The following is a 21,150-nucleotide window of genomic DNA, read 5'->3' on the forward strand; positions in this document are numbered from 1 at the left end:
TCTCTCCAGCAGTGATTTCCTATCTCCTCTTCTCTTGTTTCCCTGTCTCTTTGCCTCATATCTCTTTCTTGGTCTGTTTCCATTTCTCATTTTGCAATCTCTCTGTCCACATTAGATGGTAAGCTCCTGAGCACAGGGATCTTAGCATTTTTAATAACTGAAAAAATGTACTTCCCAATGCTATTGGCTTTTTTCATACTTCTTTCTCTTCCTTCCCAGAAGTGAAGGTTCTCTGCAAAGAAATGGGGTTACTGTGGCACAGGGTATTCACTGGTGAAAGGGACAAGGGAGATTTCACTTTCGCCTTATTTCCAGTCCCTTGCCTTAAAGAATGCAGAAAACACACCACTGCAACAAAATTTAAGTATAGTAATATGCACAATTACTGCCAGTTATTCATACAGATGCAGAACTACTTGAAAAATAGAAGGTTTTTGTACTGTGATAGCTTTTGAAATGCATGTATTTTAATAAAGAAATATTAAAAGAATAGTATATTCCATAATTAAAGCTCATAAGAACAGTAGTAATACATGTTATATTAGAAGCTTATTTAAACGCTGTACTTTTAATGGAATATACATCTCATTTCTCAAGTGTATCACTTCTAAAATAACTATGAGCTGATTATTTAGGAATTCTATTATTTAATTCATAGGTCCTCTTTCTTTTTTCTCATTGAATCTTGTGATCACCTACTGCTGCTTGTGTGGTGTTGTTCCATAATGTGTTCTGATGGGCTGCTAGACAGCTTCTTGCTAGAGTAGCCTGAGTTTACTGGCAGGTATGGTCTGCAAATAAACGGCAAAATCTGCATTTGCTGGAGACAAGAAGGGTCCAAGAGCCCCTTTAGGACCATAGCTGATGGCTGCAGTTTCCCTGTGTGGTGCTGTGTTCAAGTGTCCGATCAAACAAATACATCTAGATCAAGGCTTGATTAAACATCCAGACATCTTCTCAGAAATAGAAAAAAGGATTCCAGGTTCACTTGGGTAAACAACCATATCAGAAAAGGTTTTAGGAGTAGGGGAGAGCTGGTAAGGGATTAAGCAGCAAAGAATGTATTTTTTAGAGGTCTGAAGAGGGTTAGCAGTGGGCGCCCTGTTAGGCCTTTAAAGGACATATAAAACCAACTGTGAATATGTAGAGAAAAATTTATGTAGAGGCATATTGGAATGAGAATAGCACTGAGGTTAATCCTAGGTGTAGCCCTGAAATGAAATGCATGTTTCTTCTCATCTTTTAATGAGGATAATGTCATCAGATACAGACAGTATGGAAATGGCTGCTATTCTATGCAAGATGAAACTTAAAATAGCAAACCCGCTTAGGGGAAAGGACCAGAGAATCTCAGAGATATGAGAGAACTGAACAGGAATATGAGGTGTGAAACCTCATCTGGACTTCTCATAAACCTGCTGAATGCATAGCACATGATTAGGCTGTAACAAATGTGTTTATACGGATGGTCTCAGCTACTGCAGTTATAAAGACAGTGGAGGAGTTTAGAGGTAGTTTGGAAAGAAGAAAGTAGAAATGTGCTTATGAAGCTTGTTCATATAAAAACTGAGAAACAGTATGAATACAAAAAAGGAATGCCATTTTTTATAGAGAGAATTGGAAAGCCTTGAGAGCTGGAGTAGTAGAAATAGGACGAAATATGAAGTGCATTAGAAATCTTGGAGAAATAAGAAATGATGTGGTATGTGGGAAGTTTGTCTTTGGAAGCTATAAGAAGGACTGATCACTGTAAAAAAGGAATACCTGCTCTTTTTTTTTTTTCCCCACAACAAGCAGAAGAAATAAGATGAGGGAGAGACTTTGCCGAAATATTTATATAAAACATCGATTTCTCTAGAAATTTTATCAGTTTTGTTCTGCAGTTAGAAATTGTTTGTTTCTAACAATTGTTTGTTTCCTGGGGAGGAACCAGACTGGCACTGCTAGAAAAGCAGATGGGCACTGCTGCTGCACTTACTTTTGTCTAGTGCTGGCTTGATGATGTGGGATGTGAAATGAACTGTCCCTTCTGCATCGATTTTGAGGTAACTGCTAAAAGTGCCAGTAGTCCTCACTTATGGACTAATCTCTTGGTTTTATGATGAATGCAGTGTGTTTCCAGCAGAGAACCGTGCGTTTTAAAGACATGCTAGAAAATGACTAGGAATGCAAATAAATGAGAATTTCCAAGGGGATGTTTTAGAAAAGGTAATTAACATTTTTCTTTGTGTGTGTCTTTCAGCCATGGAAGAGTTAATAGTTGAGCTGCGCCTGTTTCTTGAACTGCTGGACCATGAATATCTAACTTCCACTGTCAGGGAGAAGAAGGCAGTAATAACTAACATTCTCCTGAGGATACAGTCATCAAAAGGTCAGTGTCAAGGGTGGGTTTTCTCGCTTGCAGAATGCACAAAATAAGTCTGTGCTCAGTGAAATAGCTTCAAGGGCTAAAGACAAACCCTAAATTGAAGCAAGGCAGAAAGACAGGGTGAAGCCAAAGTGTGACTTTCCTGAATGTTTTCCATTGTGTTCAGCACTGAAATACAGCAGGAGGCATACTGGATGTATCTTGAGTGCACATGGGTAAATGTAGCCACAAAACTATGTGCTCGATGATAGGATGTTTCAGTTCTTGTAAGTGGTTACTTCATTTTATGTGTGGCAGAAATGCTATTTATGAGTTTTGATGGAAAAGTAATACTGTGTCAGGGAGTGCTGGCCACAGCACCATTTGATAGATGCATGAGTGCTGCATTCAGTATCTACCAAATGACCCAAATCTGCAAAAACACTTGGTGCTGAGTTGGTACATGGCTGGTACAGAAGTGTCAGTGCCAGGAGATGGCTGGCAGCATGTTTGGTTTGCATTTTGTAATTAGCATAATACTCTTTTCCCCCTTTTCTTCCTAAAACCATTTTGATGGCACAATCACTCTTGCCTCCATCAAGATTATGGAACTAAATGCAATATAAATGATTCACCATGTACAGCAAACTTTCTACAGAGCTTATATGAAGAATACTCCTCACTGTTTTTTCTAAGAGTACTCTTACATTTCCTGGCAGCACCTTTCTGTATGAAGTGTCACCTAGACTACAAGACCCCTGCCTTTCCTACATTTGACAGTAATAGTGTCAGTGTAAACCCTGAGTAATTAGATTTTTTAAAAATACAAGGGTATGTTGAAGAAAAATGCCACATTTCTCATGATTTGTGTCTTCAGTGCTAAAATAATGTGACCTTATTTAATGCACTTTCCCCCCTTCAGTAAAGAAGTAATTTTTTGCCATTGGATTCAAATCCAAGGAGGTGAACTTGAAAATAATGATTGTCTTCCTTTCCATTTTGACATTCTTAAAGACCTGAGAGAAGGAGGCAGGTTTCAATTTCACATATGGTGGGAGAAGGCTACATGCTCCAAAAGCTTATCAGAATACACCAAACTCCACAAAACCAAAATCTGTAGGTGACAACCTGTAGTTTGTTATGTTTAGAAACAGATCTAGTCTACAGAAATTCAAAATAACTTGAACAATGCGGATCTGACTCTGCATGTTCTTGTAGTCTTTTCAGCTAGATTTATTAAGGAGAACATTTGACTTCCTTAAGAAGTTGGACAACATCCTGTTGCCAACTCTGTAAACACAGGGAAGGGCTGTCGTATCCTTTCTAGGGCTGTGGGTGGCATTTCAGGACACAAAAGCTACATCTCTACTAGTAAATTAAACAGTGCTGAGTGTGTTTCTAGACCCTGGAACTCATTTAACTGTAGTGTTGCCTGTGGTGGTTGTGACCCAAGTGCAGGACCCGGCACTGAGCCTTGTAAACCTCATATAATTGTCCTTGGGTCCATCAATCCAGCCTGTCCAGATCCCTCTGTAGAGCCTTCCTACCCTCAAGCAGATCAACCCTACCGCCCATCTTGGTGTCATCTGCAAACTTACTGAAGTCTGTCTCCTCATCCAGATCATTGATAAGGATATTAAAGAGAACCAGCCCCAGTACTGAGCTCCAGAGAACACCACTTGTGACCAGCTGCCAACTGGATGTAACTCCAACCACCACAACCCTTTGGGCCTGGCCGTCCAGCCAGTTTTTTACCCAGCAAAGCTTACACCCGCCCAAACCACACACAGCCAGTTTCTCCAGGAGAATGTTGTGGCAAACAGTGTCCAAAGCTTTACTAAAGTCCAGATAGGCAGCATTCACAGCCCTTCCCTCATCCACCTTGCCATAGAAAGGAGATCAGGTCAGTCAAGCAGGACCTGCCTTTCATAATCCCGCGCTGACTGGGCCCCATCACATGTTTGTCCTATATGTGCTGCACGATGGTCTGCTTCTAACAGGCTGATGTCTACTGTGTCAGTTTTCCCTTTACACAATGGCTTCCAGCTCCTCCTGTTTGTTTCCCATGCCATGTGTGTTGGGCTATTGATCCTGCCACATATTTTTTTGGTGAGAAGCCCAAATTCCTATATGACCATACTCAGGCACTTCTGTGGTTTCTAACACATCAGTAACTCTTGCATCTTTGCTGCCACATGCATTGTTACCCTCCTCTCTGGTTTTAAGGGATGACATATTTTAACCAGGTAGATAGGAATTTCTCCAGATGAGAGAAACTTTCCAGGCATGTTTATGTCTATAAATTTGGCCAAGGGTAAAAAGACCAAGGGCCATAGTTTTCTACCTTTTCAAACAAGAATTAATTCCCATAGTTCACTTAAGAGGTCACAGGACTCTGCCTTATACATCTATAAACTCTATGGAACTGCATTTTGAATAGAGTTTAAGCCAGCATGGCCTCTAAAAAAGCATCCTGTTGCTCTTAAGCTACTCATTCTTGCTCATCATGCATTGCATCTTCCTTTCTGCAAACACAAGCATTATTTGCTATTTTTTTTCTGGTTTACCCTAACCAGTGTCACTTCCCTGGTCTGGTTCAACCTGAGCCCACACACATGCTTACAATGGCATGCAAGAGAGGTTGGTGCAGGGGCAGGAACAAGGCAGGGAAGGAGAGGAGCTGCCTCCCTGGGAGCTCTGCCATCCTGTGCTGGCTTCAAGTGTTTGTGAAACTACCTGGGGAGTCATGTACTTTACTGGAGCTGGCCCTACTGCTTTTTTTTTTTATCAGTTATAACATTCAGTACTCCCAGCCCTTTGAAACTATTCATCTCTTCATTAAAATTAAAAGCATAAACCCACAGTACTCTGTAACTAAGCTGAACCATCATTCAGAGTCTGTTTTCCAAAATGTTGTTTTACTCCACCCACATAACTCCACAAGAGCTCTTGGGTCGCTGGCACAGTTTAAGAGGCCTGAGGACTATGCTGAGTTCAAACTCTTTATATGCATTTGCAAAAATCAACTGTGTGAATCCAACAGGATATTTCTATGGCTGGAGCAAGCCATTTGAGATCAACAGGGAACAGTAATGAAGGATCTGTGTGACTGGGAACTGGCTGGGTTCTTTAGAACATCTGGAAATGGACAATTGTGTTTTTCTTTGTAAAGGTGTGGAAATTGTTGTAATAAGCTGTTTGGCTTTTAGTAAAACACTGTAAACTCAGAAAATTCTTATTTAGGGAATTCTTTGAAAATCTTTAGCCTTGTTTTGTTACCTCTCCCCAGTGCACACTGTTTGCTTTGTTTGATATCCTTCAAGCAGAGAGAACTGGCCTGGGCAGATGTCTTCTTCAGGTTATAGCCACCTGCCCCACATCAAACCAGTGCTTACTCAGAAGTAGCTGGCAAAACGATGAACTTTATTTTTCTTCCTGAGCCTTGGCATGCTCAGTGGATTGTAGGTCTGAACATTGTCATTTCCTTCTGCAACTCAGAAGGTCTTCTAAAAAACGAAGACACAAACAGTTTATTTTGGAGTAAGAACTGTTGGTGGATTTAGTCATTTAATACGACTGTCAACATTGCCTGGTTTCCTTAAAGAGAACTGATGCTTAAAACCTGCAATGCTGACTGTGCTGTGTGATTTGGTAGATGAAAGTAAATGCTAGAACAGGTTTTCTTAAACACAGTTTAAAACTGCGGAAAAAACAGTTTTACAGACTCAATAGAATTCACTTCAAATACTTTTCTTTCTGCTGCAAAAAGCCCATCATAATTGCTGGCACAGGCTCCCCAGGGAAGGGGTCACAGCCCTGAGCTGGGCTGAGTTCAAGAAGCATCTGGACGATGCCCTCAGTGCCATACTCTGACTTAGCTGGCCCTCTGTGGAGCCAGGAGTTGGACTCGATGATCCTTATGGGTCCCTTCCAAGTCAGGAGATTCTATGATTCTATGATATTTGAGTTTTTGTTGTTATGGAAAGTGTGGGAGACAGGGATATGGACAGCAGTCATAATATGGATTCATCCTCCATGAAGAGGAACAAGTGAAAGTTATACTGAACAAAAAAATAATTGGAAAGTTTCCCAAGACTAATCCCCCTCTTGATTTGAAGGAAGAAAGAAGAATCTGTGGCCCTCAGAGCCAGTTTATTTTGTCAGTGTTGTTTTTCAGTCCATGACTTCACAGCCAGTGGGGACTGGGTTATTATGACAAGAAACATTTCATCATTGATTACATTTTTGAGAATTATATGATCTTGACCAAAAGACATCCATTTGACTATGTAAATATGTATTTTAAAAGCTAAACTAAACACTAGGAGCTAAATTCAGTTTAGGGGTAAGCAGGGTACAATCAATTGACTGAATTTTTGCCAGGACATGGAGGAGATGCACCCTAATTTCCCTTTTGATATTTAGAAAAATAAACGATATCATGTTCCTGTGAAGTGAGTTCAACTGGGATTTAAATTATTGTGCCAAAAACTCAAAAGGATTGGGTCATTCCTCTTTTTCACTGTGAGGGAGATCCAATAGTGATAGAAAGGACTGTCAGTGCAGCTTTTACATTCAGCTTCTCTTGTCTATACAAATTCACCTGGAAAACTATGGGATTATTAAAAATAAGAGAGAGAAAAAAATAATAAGGAAATGGTGACAAAACATGATCAGTGTGCCATTCTGTTAATGGTGAGCAAGTTAGGGCAATGTCCTCCCAGCAGCAGTGTCCTCTAGGTTGGGGTATTGTAGCATCCTGCATCTCCCAGGACTTGTCCAGACTCACACAGCAGTTCCATGATCAGATGGTGATGGCAGCAGGGAGTCCAGGGAACATGGATGCCATAGTGTTTGCTTAATAGTTGTCACCAGTGCTGCAGGACAGGTAGAGAAGCGTGGTCTCTTCTGCCCTCTTCCTCATTCTTCTGGCACAAAAGGTTGTTTTGGACTGATTCCTGCATGGTTGCCTTGCCTACTCAAAATGTGACTTGGGAGCAACTGTTTTACTGCTGGTAAAAGGCAGCCAGCCACATACTGCTCACAGGCTGACTGTGGCTTATGCACTGTATAGTGCCATTGTGATGTTCACAAGTGTTGGATCTTCCCCCCATATGTTTTTATCTGTATGGTAGACACCCAACAACGTGCTTGGATTTGAGCTGTTTAAGTCTTTCAGTTCCAGATGAATAGGCAGCTCAGAATGATTTCCTGTAAGTTTTTAGTATGTCTGGTATTTGTTGATCCAAATAGCATATATGTCATTGTCATATAGAGTAAGTATGTGTTTGTTCTGCTTGATTAAATTCCTGAATTCCCAGCATTCTTCCAGTCCTGCCTCAGTAACTTCTCTTGGGAGGTAGCTGTGAGCAGCTTCGTGTGTCACAGTCAGACTTGGAGTCCATGTGTGGAAAAAATGTCCTGTTTGCATCCACCAAAATGTTAAGTTATGTCTGTTGCTCTTCAACAGGTTTTGACATAAAAGAACATGTACAGAAGCAAGAAGTTGCCAACAGTTTGCCGGCACCTCCCCAAATGCCTCTGCCAGAAATACCTCAGCAGTGGCTGGTGAGTGTTACTTTAAATATATAAATACATATAAGAGAGAATATATTTGTGATAAGCAGTAACAGAAATGTTTGCAAGGGGAAGGAGCCTGCAGGTCCAGGGAAATGATTATTCCTCTCAGCTCTGCTCTGGTTGATGGAATTGGGTTCAAATTGCAGAAGAGAAGGCAAAGTATTCCCTGTAGCAATACAAGCCAGGGAACAGGTCACCAGCAAAGGCTGTGAAATCTTTGGTGATTTTCAAAATTCAAGTGGCAAAAGCCTGAGCAACTCGATCTTAACTTTAAAGGTTGACCTGCTTCATGCTGGAGGTTGGCCTGGCCAAGCCCACAGGTCCCAGCCAGTTTCTTTCTATGTTAAAGATTGGCTTTCCCTAGAGCAAGTGTTATGAGATGATTCTGTCTTTGTAGCTGAAAAATCATAGAATCATTTAGGTTGGAAAAGGCCTCCAAGATCATCTAGTCCAACTGTCCCCCTACCACCTATATTACTTAATAAACTGTGTTCCTAAGTACCTCATCCAACCTTTCCTTAAACACCCCAAGGGATGGTGACTCCACCACCTCCCTGGGCAAACCATTCCAATGAACCAAAAAAGAAAGTACAGAGTTTTAAAATGATGGAAGAATGCGCCTTTTTTTTTTTTAAGAAAAGTCTTTAGTGCCCTTCTGTGCAGAACAAGTAGAAGTGTGTGTTCTCAGTGATGTTTATAGAAAAAATACTGTTTGAGGACTGGAATTCGATTCCTCCAGTTGGGAGCAGCTGCCTTGTAACAGAATAAGCTATAAACAAGTTTTAATTCTCTTCTGTTACTGGCATTGCAATAGATTTGAAGAAAAAAATGTCAACCTTTTTCTTTTAAATAGAGAGGCATAATCAAACCATGGTTTAGCCTGTCAAAAGGTGAATGCAGTCTGAGCCCTAATAGTGATAAATTATCCATCTTTGTATTCATTTGTGAAAACAATTGTCCAAGATGATAAGGATGATCTGTGGAGACCCACATTCGTTGGCTGAGGCAGGAAATACTGATGCACCTCATGAGGACAGAGCGACTGGGTTACTGACCTGCTGCTTCATTTTAGTGTGTTACCCTGTTACTGTGTTTAAGGGATACATAAGCTAGTAGCATCTTAGGAACAGAACTAATTTATCAGGTCAAATTCTTAGGCAGCCTTTCATAATGACCTTTATTGGATGGTGAATAATGCTAGGTACCACAGAAGAAAATAAGTAAGGAAAGCAACCAACCAAGCAGCAGAATTCAAGTAGAATACTTTAATCATAGTTTCCACCTAAGCACTGCCAATCTTTTTGTTTGTGACCTGAACAAGCTTATTGGGTTTTTTTTTTTAAATTTAAATTCTACCTAATGTAATGAGATATGCTGGGATCATAGAAAGTCCTGGAGTGCTTATGCTAGAAACATTCATATCCAGGATTGGTATATATACTGTAGAAAAATTCAACCAAAAAGGATGCTATAAAATAATTACACAAGATTTGAATGGATGCAAAACTGATCTTATTAATATGCAGTGAAACCTGGATAATCCATTTGATGGTTAACAGTGCCTGAAAATGATTATTTTTCTTTAATTTAGGATGCATATATTATAAATTACAGGGGAAGGGGTTGATGAGAGGCAGAGAAATTATGTAAAATGCACACGCCTTTGAAATGTAAGGCTTCAGGTGCTAGCATCATAAACTGAGGCCAATTGAGATCCTTGTTCTTTCATATTTATGTAGGTTCAGTTTAATAAATTGGCTCTGAAGATTCAACTTGTTTTTCTAAAGACAAGTGACCTACTTTTCCTTTCTCCTGTACTAATGTGTAAGTTCCCATGAAGTCAGTAAAGCTGCAGTGAGTGAAATGGTGTGAAGCATGAATTAGGTCCAGGAGGTCAGCACTGGTTTTTACAGTAGTTCAGTGTAGATTTTGGAGGAACAAAAATATTTCTCTGAGATTCAGTGGGAATTTACTGTGGGAGTTGGTAGAGCTGGCTGGCCCGGAGTGCCTTCTTCCCATGTTGAGACTGGCCAAGCAGCATTTGGACACAGCCCTCCCCTCTGACCTGCCTGTCATGCTGTGGACACTTTTTTCATCTTTGGTGAAGTCACCAAGCTGAGCTGTGTTTTTCCAAGAGTGATGGAAGCTGATCTTTGCCAATTTGTTTGCGGTTCTGTTGCTGCTGTTGGGCAGGAGTGGTCCGAGACTCCCTTTCTGGTGCTTGGTGCCACTTTGAGACCTGCCAGGAAGTGTCCCTGGCCTCTGTGTCTCGTGTTACCCAAATATAGGTTACAAGTGGCACTTTCAAGATGGTAGCACATCATAATTTGTGAAAAAGATGACAGACTGCTGTCATCCTGGAAAAGACCAGGTGGAGTCAGAAGGGAAGGACAAACCATCAGCTTCTTGACCTTTGAACACCAGGACAAGTTAAAACCCCAGTCTGACTTCAAAAGCTTCTCTTGAAGTCATGTTGAACCAGTGGAATTGATGATTAATTGTTTTCTGGAAACCTTTCTCTGTTAGAAGACTTTGTTAGCCCCTCATTATTATTAGATATGATCAGAGACTGTCATATTACCTTGCTTTTTGCACCAGGATGGACATCAGTGATAGAAACTCAAGTCTCATCTTCCCTTCCATTAATGTTCCTGCAGGGTGATTTTCCACTTACCCTGAATCCATGGACTCCTAAAGATTTGTAGCTGATGATGCCAGTGTGTACACAATTATGTTGTTCAGTGACACAAGTACTGAGATACCTTTCCTGTCACTTTCCTGGCTTTCCCAGAAAAGTGGAAGAAATCCCCTCTGCCCACCAGAGGCTGGGAAATTCTGCTCTAGGTTGCCCTTCCTCACATGGCAAGGTGAAAGTCATGTTGTATGGCACATCCTTTTGTCAGCCATTGGGACAGGAACCTTTTCCACTTGCTGAATAATGTCTAGAGGTGGTCTCAGCCTCCAGTGGGGCAACACAATGTGCTGCTGGAGCACAGGAATTTACTGGGAGTGGGAATCACTAGCTTTAAACAAACTATGCACTGCTTTAAAATCTATGATTTTAACACATCAGTTATTGAGCATGATGGAAATTAAAGTTTCATTTACACCACCGTTTCTTTTCATGGCACTCAAGGGATTCTGTATTCAAAACTGTTTAGTCTGAATTGATGTTTAAGCTTTAACTTATGTAAAGATATGTGGGTGGGAAGGAATTCAATACTCCTTAAAGTAGTGCCAGGAGCCAGAATTATGTGTGGGCAGGTGCTGTGCAAGGTTTCCTTTGTAAATCTGTAAATAGACCTGCATATTTGCTCAGGCCAGATCTTGTATCAGTTTTGTTATTCATCAGCCCATGAGCAAAGAGTATAAAATTCATTTCATTGAGAGGCATGCTGTTAATAGTTTAAATGAAGTCTCCAGTTATTAAACACATTAAAGCCCAGAGAGTTTTCCTGGACTCAGTGGGCTTTGGACTGGGTCTTAAAATCAAGGGACAAAGTTGGACCTTGCATATAATTGAATAATGTGAATCTCTTAGTTACTCTCTTAGTTACTCTCTTTTTCTGTGTACATTCCTTTGCCTACATTTGGACTAGCAAACTTTCTGTCAGTTGTAGAAAGCACAAATGCTTGCTGTAGCTTGTGCACACAACTCCTTCAGATGGCTGGCTAAGTAAAAGCTGCAGGTAAAAGATGTGAACTTAAGGACAACTGAGAGTCCTGCAGAACTGAAACACCACTTGCCTGGGTGCCTCCATGTGCCCTTGCTAGCTTGAATACAGTGCCAGCAGCTGGGGAGGCTTTGCCTGGGTCAGCAGTGGAGGAGGAGATCACCACGTCTGAAGTAAGTCATCTTGGTTGGTAGAATCATAGAACATACTGAGTTGGAAGGGATGTGTAAGTATCATCAAGGTTCACCCATCTTGAACCTGCCTACTGTGAAGGCTTTCTGGTTTTTATCCTGCTTTCTCCATCTCTATATCTGCAGCCACCCTTTGATATTTCCCTATGCTTGACAGGCAAGAAGCAGTGCTTGGTGATGGGTTTGGAGAAATAATAGAGGCAATGCCCCATGTGACTCTCACAGTGCTGCTGGTGTTTTAACACTTGGGATCCCATCATTGCTCTATCACCAGGTTGCCCCTGAAGTACATTTTGCACTGAGGCAATAGAATAAGATCTGGTGTGTCCTGCAGATGAGTGTGAGGATTACTGGCATGAATTATCCACAGCATGACAGTGACAGAATACCTCTAACCTCCAAGCACTTGGATGTCGTATTACATCTGACAGTCGGTGATTTCAGTGCGCTGTGCAGTCCAACAAAATCAAATACAAACAGCACACTTTGCTATTTTGCATGATTTTCACAGTAAAATTGAGTATATGTTTTATTTTTCTTGGAATGTCGACGATTCAATAATTATTTAACCGCAACAAGTGTCCAGCAAGATGCCAGAACCCCTGTAGATATAAATCAAAAGGATAGGTCATCTTCCTCCAACCCTTTCTTGCAATGTACACAGTCACTCTGTAGGAGTGTTTCATATAAATGGGTTTCCTATTGTGGAGAAGCAATTTGACAGCCTCCCTTTATCTGGCTGCCTGTCAGGTATACTCTTGGATATTTATTAGAAAATGCTGAAAGGAGACAGTGTCCTTGGAGAAGAAAAAAATCATCCTGAAATCAAAAGAGTTTTTAAGGTGATTCATCACCATTTTCATTAATCATTCTTTGAGCAATAACTTAAAAAGTGCCAGCCTTAAAGTTTCTTTTAAGATGGGCAGTCTAGTGCCATAACAAAAGCAGTGGGTTCATGTGCCAGGTGGGTACTTTGGAATCTTTATTTTATCTTTCTTTTTCTTTGAACACTGAAAGTCAGTTGCTATTCTCTCTTCTTCATAGAAAATAGCACTAGCCTGGGAGTTTTTATGCTTGGAGAAAATTTTTAAAAGCCACAAAAATAAATTCAACAAAAATACAGTTGTTTCAGCCAGAGCTGTCTAATAGCTTTAGTTTGAGCAAATCCCAACAAGTTCTTCTGTAATGAAGGAATAACTGAAAGGGCCTCTTTGGTTATTCAGTGCAGTCACTCAGGGCAGGCAATAATAAAATATTAACCCTTTCAGAAAGATACCAAAATCTAGCACTTAGGTTTCTTTAATCCACTATTTCAATTTGAATGGCTGCTCTACCATCCCAGTGTTCATTGTCAGCCTTTGTCCTTGTGTCGAAGCAGCTTTTTTTTTCCTTACCTGTGCCTCAGCTATCCTTTGAAATCACAATCCCATTCTTCTCAGGTTGCATTGCACTCCACTGTGGATGATAAAGCTCTGTCAGTTGCATTTTGAGCTGTACTAATTCTGTTGAGCTAGTTCCCGTACCAATATTTCTCCTACACACTTGCTCTAGGTTGATACTTCAGTTTGGTGACAAGTGACCAGAACAGAAGAGTCTTACTTTTGTTTATTGTACATGATTGTGTAAGAATTAAGGACAGAAGTGTTTGCAGGTTCTTTTTTTGTTGCTCGTGTCTTGCAGGACACTGTACTTGCCATTCCCATTTCCCCTGCGTGGAGCTGGGGCCTAATTGTTGATGATTTATTTTACATTTGCAAGTGGTATCACAGAAAAGTCTTACTTAATTTCTTTCTCAGTTGATTTACAACATACTTCTATAACAGTGCACCCTGTTTCAAAGTTTCTTTCATGTCTGAAGTGCCAGCGTGACCTGTTTGCACTCCTGGCCTCAGGACTTTGGTTTCTTGTTTCTATGCTATACCTGTCTGAAAACCACCCTTCCTGTGCTGTTAGTTAGGGACCAGCCTATTTGTTTTCCTAAACATGCTCATTAGTGTGCTGTGAACCAACACATGGCTAAGGAATTAGGCCAGCAAGTACCAAAGTGTTCTTGCTTTTGTTAGTTGCAGTGCTCAGCCCCCTAGAGAATGTTGTTCTGGTGGAAATGGTGTTGCCCACACTTCCCTCTCTGTATTGCCTTGTCTTGTTGGCACTGTCACATCACATTATGTACCTGGATGAGCTTATTAATTCCTGGAATAAGACAGTGATTTTGTCTTGGCTAGGGGATAGAGACACGTCTTTGAACACAGCTACACTAACCACCTCATGACTGAGGGCCTCACTGCTTAAAATTCAGAATAATCTTTCTCATGTAACATGCATAAAAGTGTTCCCCATCATTAATTAAAGCCCATTTCTCTTCTTGCTACACCCAGAACCTTTGCTTGATATGAGTCAACTCTAATGTTTTGTGTGAGTGATGCTTCCAACTGGATGTGCAATAAGTAGTCTTTTATTATAAAATCTGAATGATACAGAAATACCACAGGTTTGTTTCTGGCTCATCCTTTTCCACTTTTGAATTACTTCCTTAGATCTTCTGCTACATATGTGGAGTCTGGAGTTTATTTCCATTCTCATCTTCCATTGAGTTTGGGTGTAACTCCTTCCAGCTCTCTGTCCTTTCAGTGGTGCATCCTGTGTTCCAGTTTTTTCAGTTTTATTTAATATTTCAAATGTTAATTAAATACAATGGCAAGAACTGAGACATGAGCTTATACCTGGGTTCTGCTGCAGGCTGACATTGCCACCAGAGAGATGTGAGAACTGGATTCTCTGCTCAGGTGATATACTGTTGGTTTCTTACTGTTTCCATTTGATCCTCCTCATTGCCATCTTTACCTTCCTGTTGCTTAGGCAAAGGGGTTATCAGGTCATCTAAGGAGTGCTGTAATTTGTGAAACCATGATTCAGTTCCTAGTGAGGTTCCTGTGTAAAGGCTTTCCAGACAGTCTTCAGATCAAACTGTGGAGCCATAGTACGCCCTGATTCATTCTTTAAATGTGAGCAAGTCTGTTCAGATCCCTTTCCCATCATCAGTCTGTGCTTTCTGAGACTGCAATCTCTTCATAGTCACTGTACACTACATACTAAGCACTTTTCCAGAGATACCTTTGAATTAGGCATTCACCCCTGCACCAGCAGACACACTTAGGCTGTGTCAGATGTACCTCCACTCCCTGGAGGACAGCATGTAAAGCATGTGCCTTCTTTTGCTGTCTTAAAACCCTGCAAAAATAGGTTAGCTTGTGTTAACATTCATCCTCCACCCTGGTAGTCACTTCTGCTACCATTTCCTCTTGCCCTCATGTATCCAGCACTGCAGTAGGAGCTGGTGGGTTACCAGTTCAGCTCTTCATAGGATTGCTGGAGGTTGCTGGACCTCCCATCATGTCTGACTCTGGCTGCTGATTTCTTGGGCAATCTCTTGTTTTTCTCATTGTATCACTGGTGTCCTAGAGGCGTGTGGTGTAAGTGCTTGGGTGAGACTATACCAACAGCCTGTCATGCACCTTGTGGTGGGACTGACAGGATTACTCTGTACCACATAGCTGAGTTTGGTGTCTGGCTGTCTGTTTTACAGTCTTTTGTCAGATGTGCTCATAAGACTTTGTTCACACTATTTGGCTCCCAGTCTTGTAGGGTCCAGGTAACAAGCTGAGAAATTAGTAACTTAATTAAAAACCTTGGAAAGCAGAGCTGAGATCAAGTGGAGAATTCTTTTCAGCTTCTGCTTGTCTACACTCAGGCTGGTATTTTACTCCTGTACAGCTCAATATAGTCTCAACATCTTATATAGTCATTGCATTTGTCCAAGGTCCATCCAGGTTATTGACAGTTGACAATACATGATTTCTTTTTAGTGCCTTAGTGATTCTTAGTTCGGATGAAGGCTTTCCTACCAAGGTGTGGCAGGTACTAGTGCCAAATTTCCAGCCTTTACAGTGGTATGAGGGAGCCTGCTTGAAATCTACTGTCAGCAGTTTTGCCAGCTGTGTTGGTGTGCAGTTTGTTGTTTTACTTTGCTTTCTGGACATGTAGGGAAAGGGATCCTAAGTGTGTTTCCTCTTCCAGGCTGATGCCATGAGGTTGTGCAGAGGTCAGGTCTAAGCTTGCTCCAAAGCAAATGGCATGTGCCTGTGTCAAAGTTTCTTCTTGACAGCCCACGTTTGCCTGCTGGCTTCTGAATAGCTTCATTATGCATCACCAGTTTGTGACCACTTTCCTAGTCTCATGTTGCTACTTTTAAGTGTTGAGGGGTTATGCAGCAGCTGGCTCCATAGTCTGGCTGGATCGGAACTGGTGGTTGATCTAGTAACACACGTGCGAGCGTGGCCCTTGAGCTGCTGGCAGTCCTTGTGCTGACAGTCTGTGCCTCTGAGAGAGTCACTGCTTTCCACTGGAAGTCTCTGCATCCTAAATAATTGCATAAAAGGAGGTGATTCTTTCTCCTTCCTGTATAGCATAACTCTTCATTGGGGTGTAAAGTCATCTTATATCCTCAGGTCCCTGCATCATGACATTTATTTTCCTCCGTATTTCATGCTGCTTTTCACACCACATACTTATTGCCAGTAGATATCCACTGGACTAGCCTTAGAAAAAAAACACTTCCTACCTTTCTTGGTAAGTACCCTTGGACAGAAAAGGGAAATAAAGTATTTTATCTCCTAGGATGAAGAAAGAACAAGTTGATTTGTGGTCTGTAGAACACGGCACAGCAAGTAGTAGAAGAACATAGTGTGCTGTAAAATTAGTATTTCTACTAAGTTTGTTTATGTCATAGAGTCCAGTAGAATAATGAAATTTACTATCCAGGTATATACTGCTTATTACCTGGAGATTGGTTTTTTTTTTTAATTCTTTCTCTCAACAATCCCTTATGTAAACTGGAGTTCAGCATCCTGTGCAAAATCCAGTCTTTAATGTCTTCAGAGGTCTCAGTCACCCTGTCTGCTTCTTGGTTTCAAGTAAATCATTTCTCATTTGGTCCCAACCCCAGCACCTGACAAACACCTTTATCAGAATTGTTTCAATATTACTAGTATTATTCTGGGCAACAGTATCTCACTCATCTTTGCTCCGTTTCCTCCAGTGAGATAAAAAGAATGGTGATTTTTTTTTTCTAACTCATTTCTTATTCCTGTGATTGAGAGAGGTTATTTGTCTTGAAAGGCAGCGTTCCCTTGTTTTCTTCCCTGTGGCATGTTGTCTTAAAAAAAACAAAAAAAAAAAGTAGTAGAAATTTGTGCTAATGCCTTCTTTGTCAGTTGCCAGGTTTTTCCTCCTGATACCACTCAAACTACACATGTTTTGGCATTTTTTACATTACTCCTTTCATAGAATATATAAATAGTTTTGTGGGGTTTATGGCCTTTTTATTTTCCAGGTAAACTGATGAGAAATTATTGAATCAAGAGTTATTTTAGTGCATAGTTGAGAAGATCAATATTCCTCCAGCTGAAAGAATTAAACCATACAACTAACACCAGTAAAACAGGGTAAATGCTCGTAAGTAATATCAGACTGCTCAGATAGACTTGTTACATTTCTTGATGCTCAAACACTTGCATGCTCCATAGCTCCCAAAAGGTGTAGCTGTTTATGGTACAGATTTGAGCGACGTGTTTTTATTGTGCATTTAATCAGTTGGATTTTCCTTCGTTACTAAAGCAGCCTTTCTTTAATCAGAAAGCACTTAATGTTGGGTGTTTTCTGTTTCACCTAATTTATTTAATTTTTTTTTTCAATAAAAAGACCTTTTTAGTAATTGTTTTCAACTTTGTTGTGGCAAGCACTGCAGATGCAGTTCAGAAAGGAGGGCCTGGTGAATTCAGCAATGGATTCCATCTGTGTTGACATTGGCTGCTGGGCCCAGCCCGCCCCAGCTGTATGAAGTAACTGGTGCTCCGGAAGGGTCGAATTCAGACAAGCACCATTTGTGTTTCATTTCCTTTTTTTTCTTTCTTTCTGAATAACATTTTGTCTAAAAACAAGGATTTCCCCCACCCCCTCCCCCCAATCTATATTGGAACCTATTATTTGTCTCTGGATAAAAGATGGCTTTGAAACCTTGGTGCTGTGTCAAGTCAAAATTGGAATGACTCTCAGGATGGGTATTTCCTGGGTGAATTACATTTAATAATGAAAGGAATTTCATATATTGTATATACACCTGACAGGGAAAATAGTTTAAGGCTAGACCAAGATATTACTATATCTACCTGATGAAAGGGGCGGTATGAATCTATACTGCCCGAGGAACAAACTTTGACCCTTACTCACTTCAGCAAAGTTCTGCCCACCTGCACAACAGGAGAAGATGCAGACTCCTTGAAGGCACTTTCCCCTAGTGCATCTAACAGTTCAGGGTCCACACAGAGGTGACATGTGCAGGTGTGTAGGGCAAAACTCATAATGTGCTGTTGCATTTACGGTATTTATGGACATGTAGTATGTTTTGGTGTCCCTTGCACTTGCGGTGCAGCAGCAACTCACCTGGTAAGACGTGCTTGTGTTGTGTTGATGTGCAGATTTGAAATTTGGGGTTTTTTTCAGCAGAATCACAGGGAAACTCTGCTTAAAGTTGTATTTTTTCATTATTTTTATTTTTCGATGGATTATATCTCTAGTAAAACTGGTCTGTTAGGAAACTCATTTGGTTCACATTGTAGATAAAGGTAATTGCCATTTTTTTATCTGTAACTGAGTGTGACATAAAATTGGCCATATTAGTTGATATAGAAGTCATATTAGTGTAAATCTCAATCTCACCAAGAATTTCTGTGTTCAGTCATGAATTGGTTCACTGTTTGTAAGGAAGTTTCTGATTTTGCTCAGTGCACGAAGGAAAGTCACTGTTGAATGAACTCAAGGGTGGGTTTATTCCCCAGCTTCTTGCAAACTGAGAATACACAAGCACTCACCTGCAAGGTGGAATCATCTACTCCAGTAGGAATTTAACTACAGAACACGTAAAGGGTGGGACTCATCTCGCTGATGTTAAGAACTGAGAGATGTCCAACTCCGAAATCTGCAAAGATGAATCCAGCCCTGAAAGCCCCCACAGAAGAAATTTAATTGCTGCCAATGCCACATGCTGTTAAAGCTCAGCTTACTCCTGGGTAACTTTAGGTCCATAGCAAAAGAGGAATCTAGTCACTGTGACTTCATTGATATTATGTGGTGGAAGAAGGCTCTACACCTCTGTTAGATTCTTCAGGCCACTTTAGGACACTCTAGAAGTGTCCATATCAGACCATGAGCACTGTCCACCCTGACCAGTTTCTTACTTATCTCCGTTCGTTGGTGGATGGTTCCTGGGCAAGCACTGTTACAACTCTCTCATTACATGAAAACAGAAAAATACCCATTGAAATAAATGTTACCAAAGAGATTAGACTTACAAGTTGTGTTTCTGTAATCAGACAATAAACCACTGGTGTTGGAAAAAGACTTCAGGGTTTTCTCCAATATAAAAACATGGAACTAAAAACCTGCAACAAGTATGAATGAGTTCTATAAAATACAGTTGTTTTGGTACTTGTTAAGGACACAGAAGAGTAAAGTCATATGGAAGAAGTCACAGACTGCTAAATTTACTTTGTTACTCTATCAACATACCAGCAGTTGGTCAGTTGTAAATTTAAAACAGGTTTATATTTAGAAAAGAAGCATTTCAGAATTCAACTTGGTATTTGAAATATTTATTTTATCATATAATAATTGCTTGATGTTCCAAACTTTTCCTTGGTTGTAGCTCAGTTTTCACTACATAGAAAAAGCATTTTAAAAACTGATATCTATGTTAAGAATTTATTTGCCATTAAAAAGTAGATCATATTTTCATTATGTATTTTAAATTACCTGTCCTTTATCTTTGCCAGCCCAGGCTATTTAACTTTTCTGAACTGCTACTCAGCTTTTCTAAACACTCTGAACAGCAAACGATCAAACTGTTATTGGCTGCTTTAATTGGAATCATTTTAGATGTAAAATAATAAATAAATCACGCTGTAAAGTGGTCTGTGCACAGAAATCACTTTTCTACATAGACTTTTAATTTTCTAGTTCTTATATTGAGAAATATATTTTCAACATATTTACTGCTTTATACAGCTGTAGAAAGGACTTCTAATCTGCCTGTTTTGATTTTGACATCCTTAACAATGGCAAGTAAGATTGTACTGTGTCTGTATCTCCAAAGTACTCTGAGTACACACAAGCAGGTTCTACTTCCTTATAATGAGTTATAGATGTTCTTTTTTCCTCTTTTTTTTCTTTTTAGCCACCAGATAATGGGCCTCCACCATTACCAACATCTTCCCTTCCTGAAGGCTATTATGAAGAGGCAGTGCCACTTAGTCCTGGAAAGGCTCCCGAGTACATCACTTCCAGTGAGTAAAATGCATGTAGACCAGTTTCTGAGCAATTGGTAGTTCCAGTGGCCTTCAGCTTTTTTAGTATTCAGCACCTACACGTTTACTAATGCTGTGATGATGTGCTGTAAGCGTGGCTTTGACCATCTGGGACGGGTTCTGGTTATTCTCACTGGCCAGGCATAGGTTTAGTTTGCAGAAGTGTTTTGGTGTGCACAAACCAGGCTCCTTGAGAAAACTATACTTGCAGCCCAAGTTAGGTGCACATAAACATGTTTCAGCTTCTATTGGAGACTGAGTTGAGTGTCCAAAGCAGTTGTTTGGACATCTTTGAACCATGAACATGGTGGGGGCGTTGGACACGGGGTCTGGAGTTAAGTATCATCCAGAGCAAACCCTTCTAAACTGCTGACACTGTAAATGTAGAGGTTTCACAAACTGATGCTGATCTGCAATGCCTCTACTGCACTGAATTACTTGCTAAAGTAGACAAGTAAAAAGAAAAGCCACCACCAGAACGTCCATCTGCAGCACACAAATGCTCTTTCTGACATCCAAGTACTTCTCCAAAGACCTGTGCACTTAAGTGGAGCTGTGCAGAGAGCACTCTGATGAGCTGATGAAATGACTGCCACAAGCATTTACACAAGGGCAGTCAACTGGCCAATATGTACCAAAAAGCTGGAGAGTTTTTCCTTTCTACTGCTTTTTTCTTGGCTGAGGTAATTTCTTAGTTGTGTATGGCTGAGTTAACATTAATCACTGTTTTCTCTGGACCAAAGATTAAAGGCATATCTTCCCCCATTTCATAGCCATTTTCATTATTTGAACCAGAACAAATACATAAAATATCTTTGTTCTTAAAACACATAAGTACCACCTTAGGATATTAATTATTCCTTTGTACACTGCACAAACTGAGGTTATCTTAATTTACCTGAGAAATTCAAGGTAAGAAAGAGTTTCGTATATAAAGC

General features: G+C 40.4%; 1 protein-coding gene across 2 annotated transcripts in view; it reads left to right on the forward strand.

The window, feature by feature from the left end:
* Positions 1 to 2,244: 2,244 nt before the first annotated feature.
* Positions 2,245 to 21,150, forward strand: part of AFAP1 (actin filament associated protein 1) — a gene marked incomplete at both ends in the record, with an annotated part of 58,471 nt that continues 39,565 nt past the window's right edge. For both annotated transcript variants that reach the window (XM_084266817.1, XM_084266818.1), the window contains 3 exons: positions 2,245 to 2,371; positions 7,818 to 7,915; positions 20,083 to 20,191. In XM_084266817.1, the coding sequence (XP_084122943.1) occupies positions 2,245 to 2,371; positions 7,818 to 7,915; positions 20,083 to 20,191 (334 nt within the window). The remainder of the gene's footprint in view (positions 2,372 to 7,817; positions 7,916 to 20,082; positions 20,192 to 21,150) is intronic.

Source organism: Gallinula chloropus, assembly GCF_964237585.1.
Source record: "Gallinula chloropus genome assembly, chromosome: 7".
Classification (NCBI taxonomy): Eukaryota; Metazoa; Chordata; class Aves; order Gruiformes; family Rallidae; genus Gallinula; species Gallinula chloropus.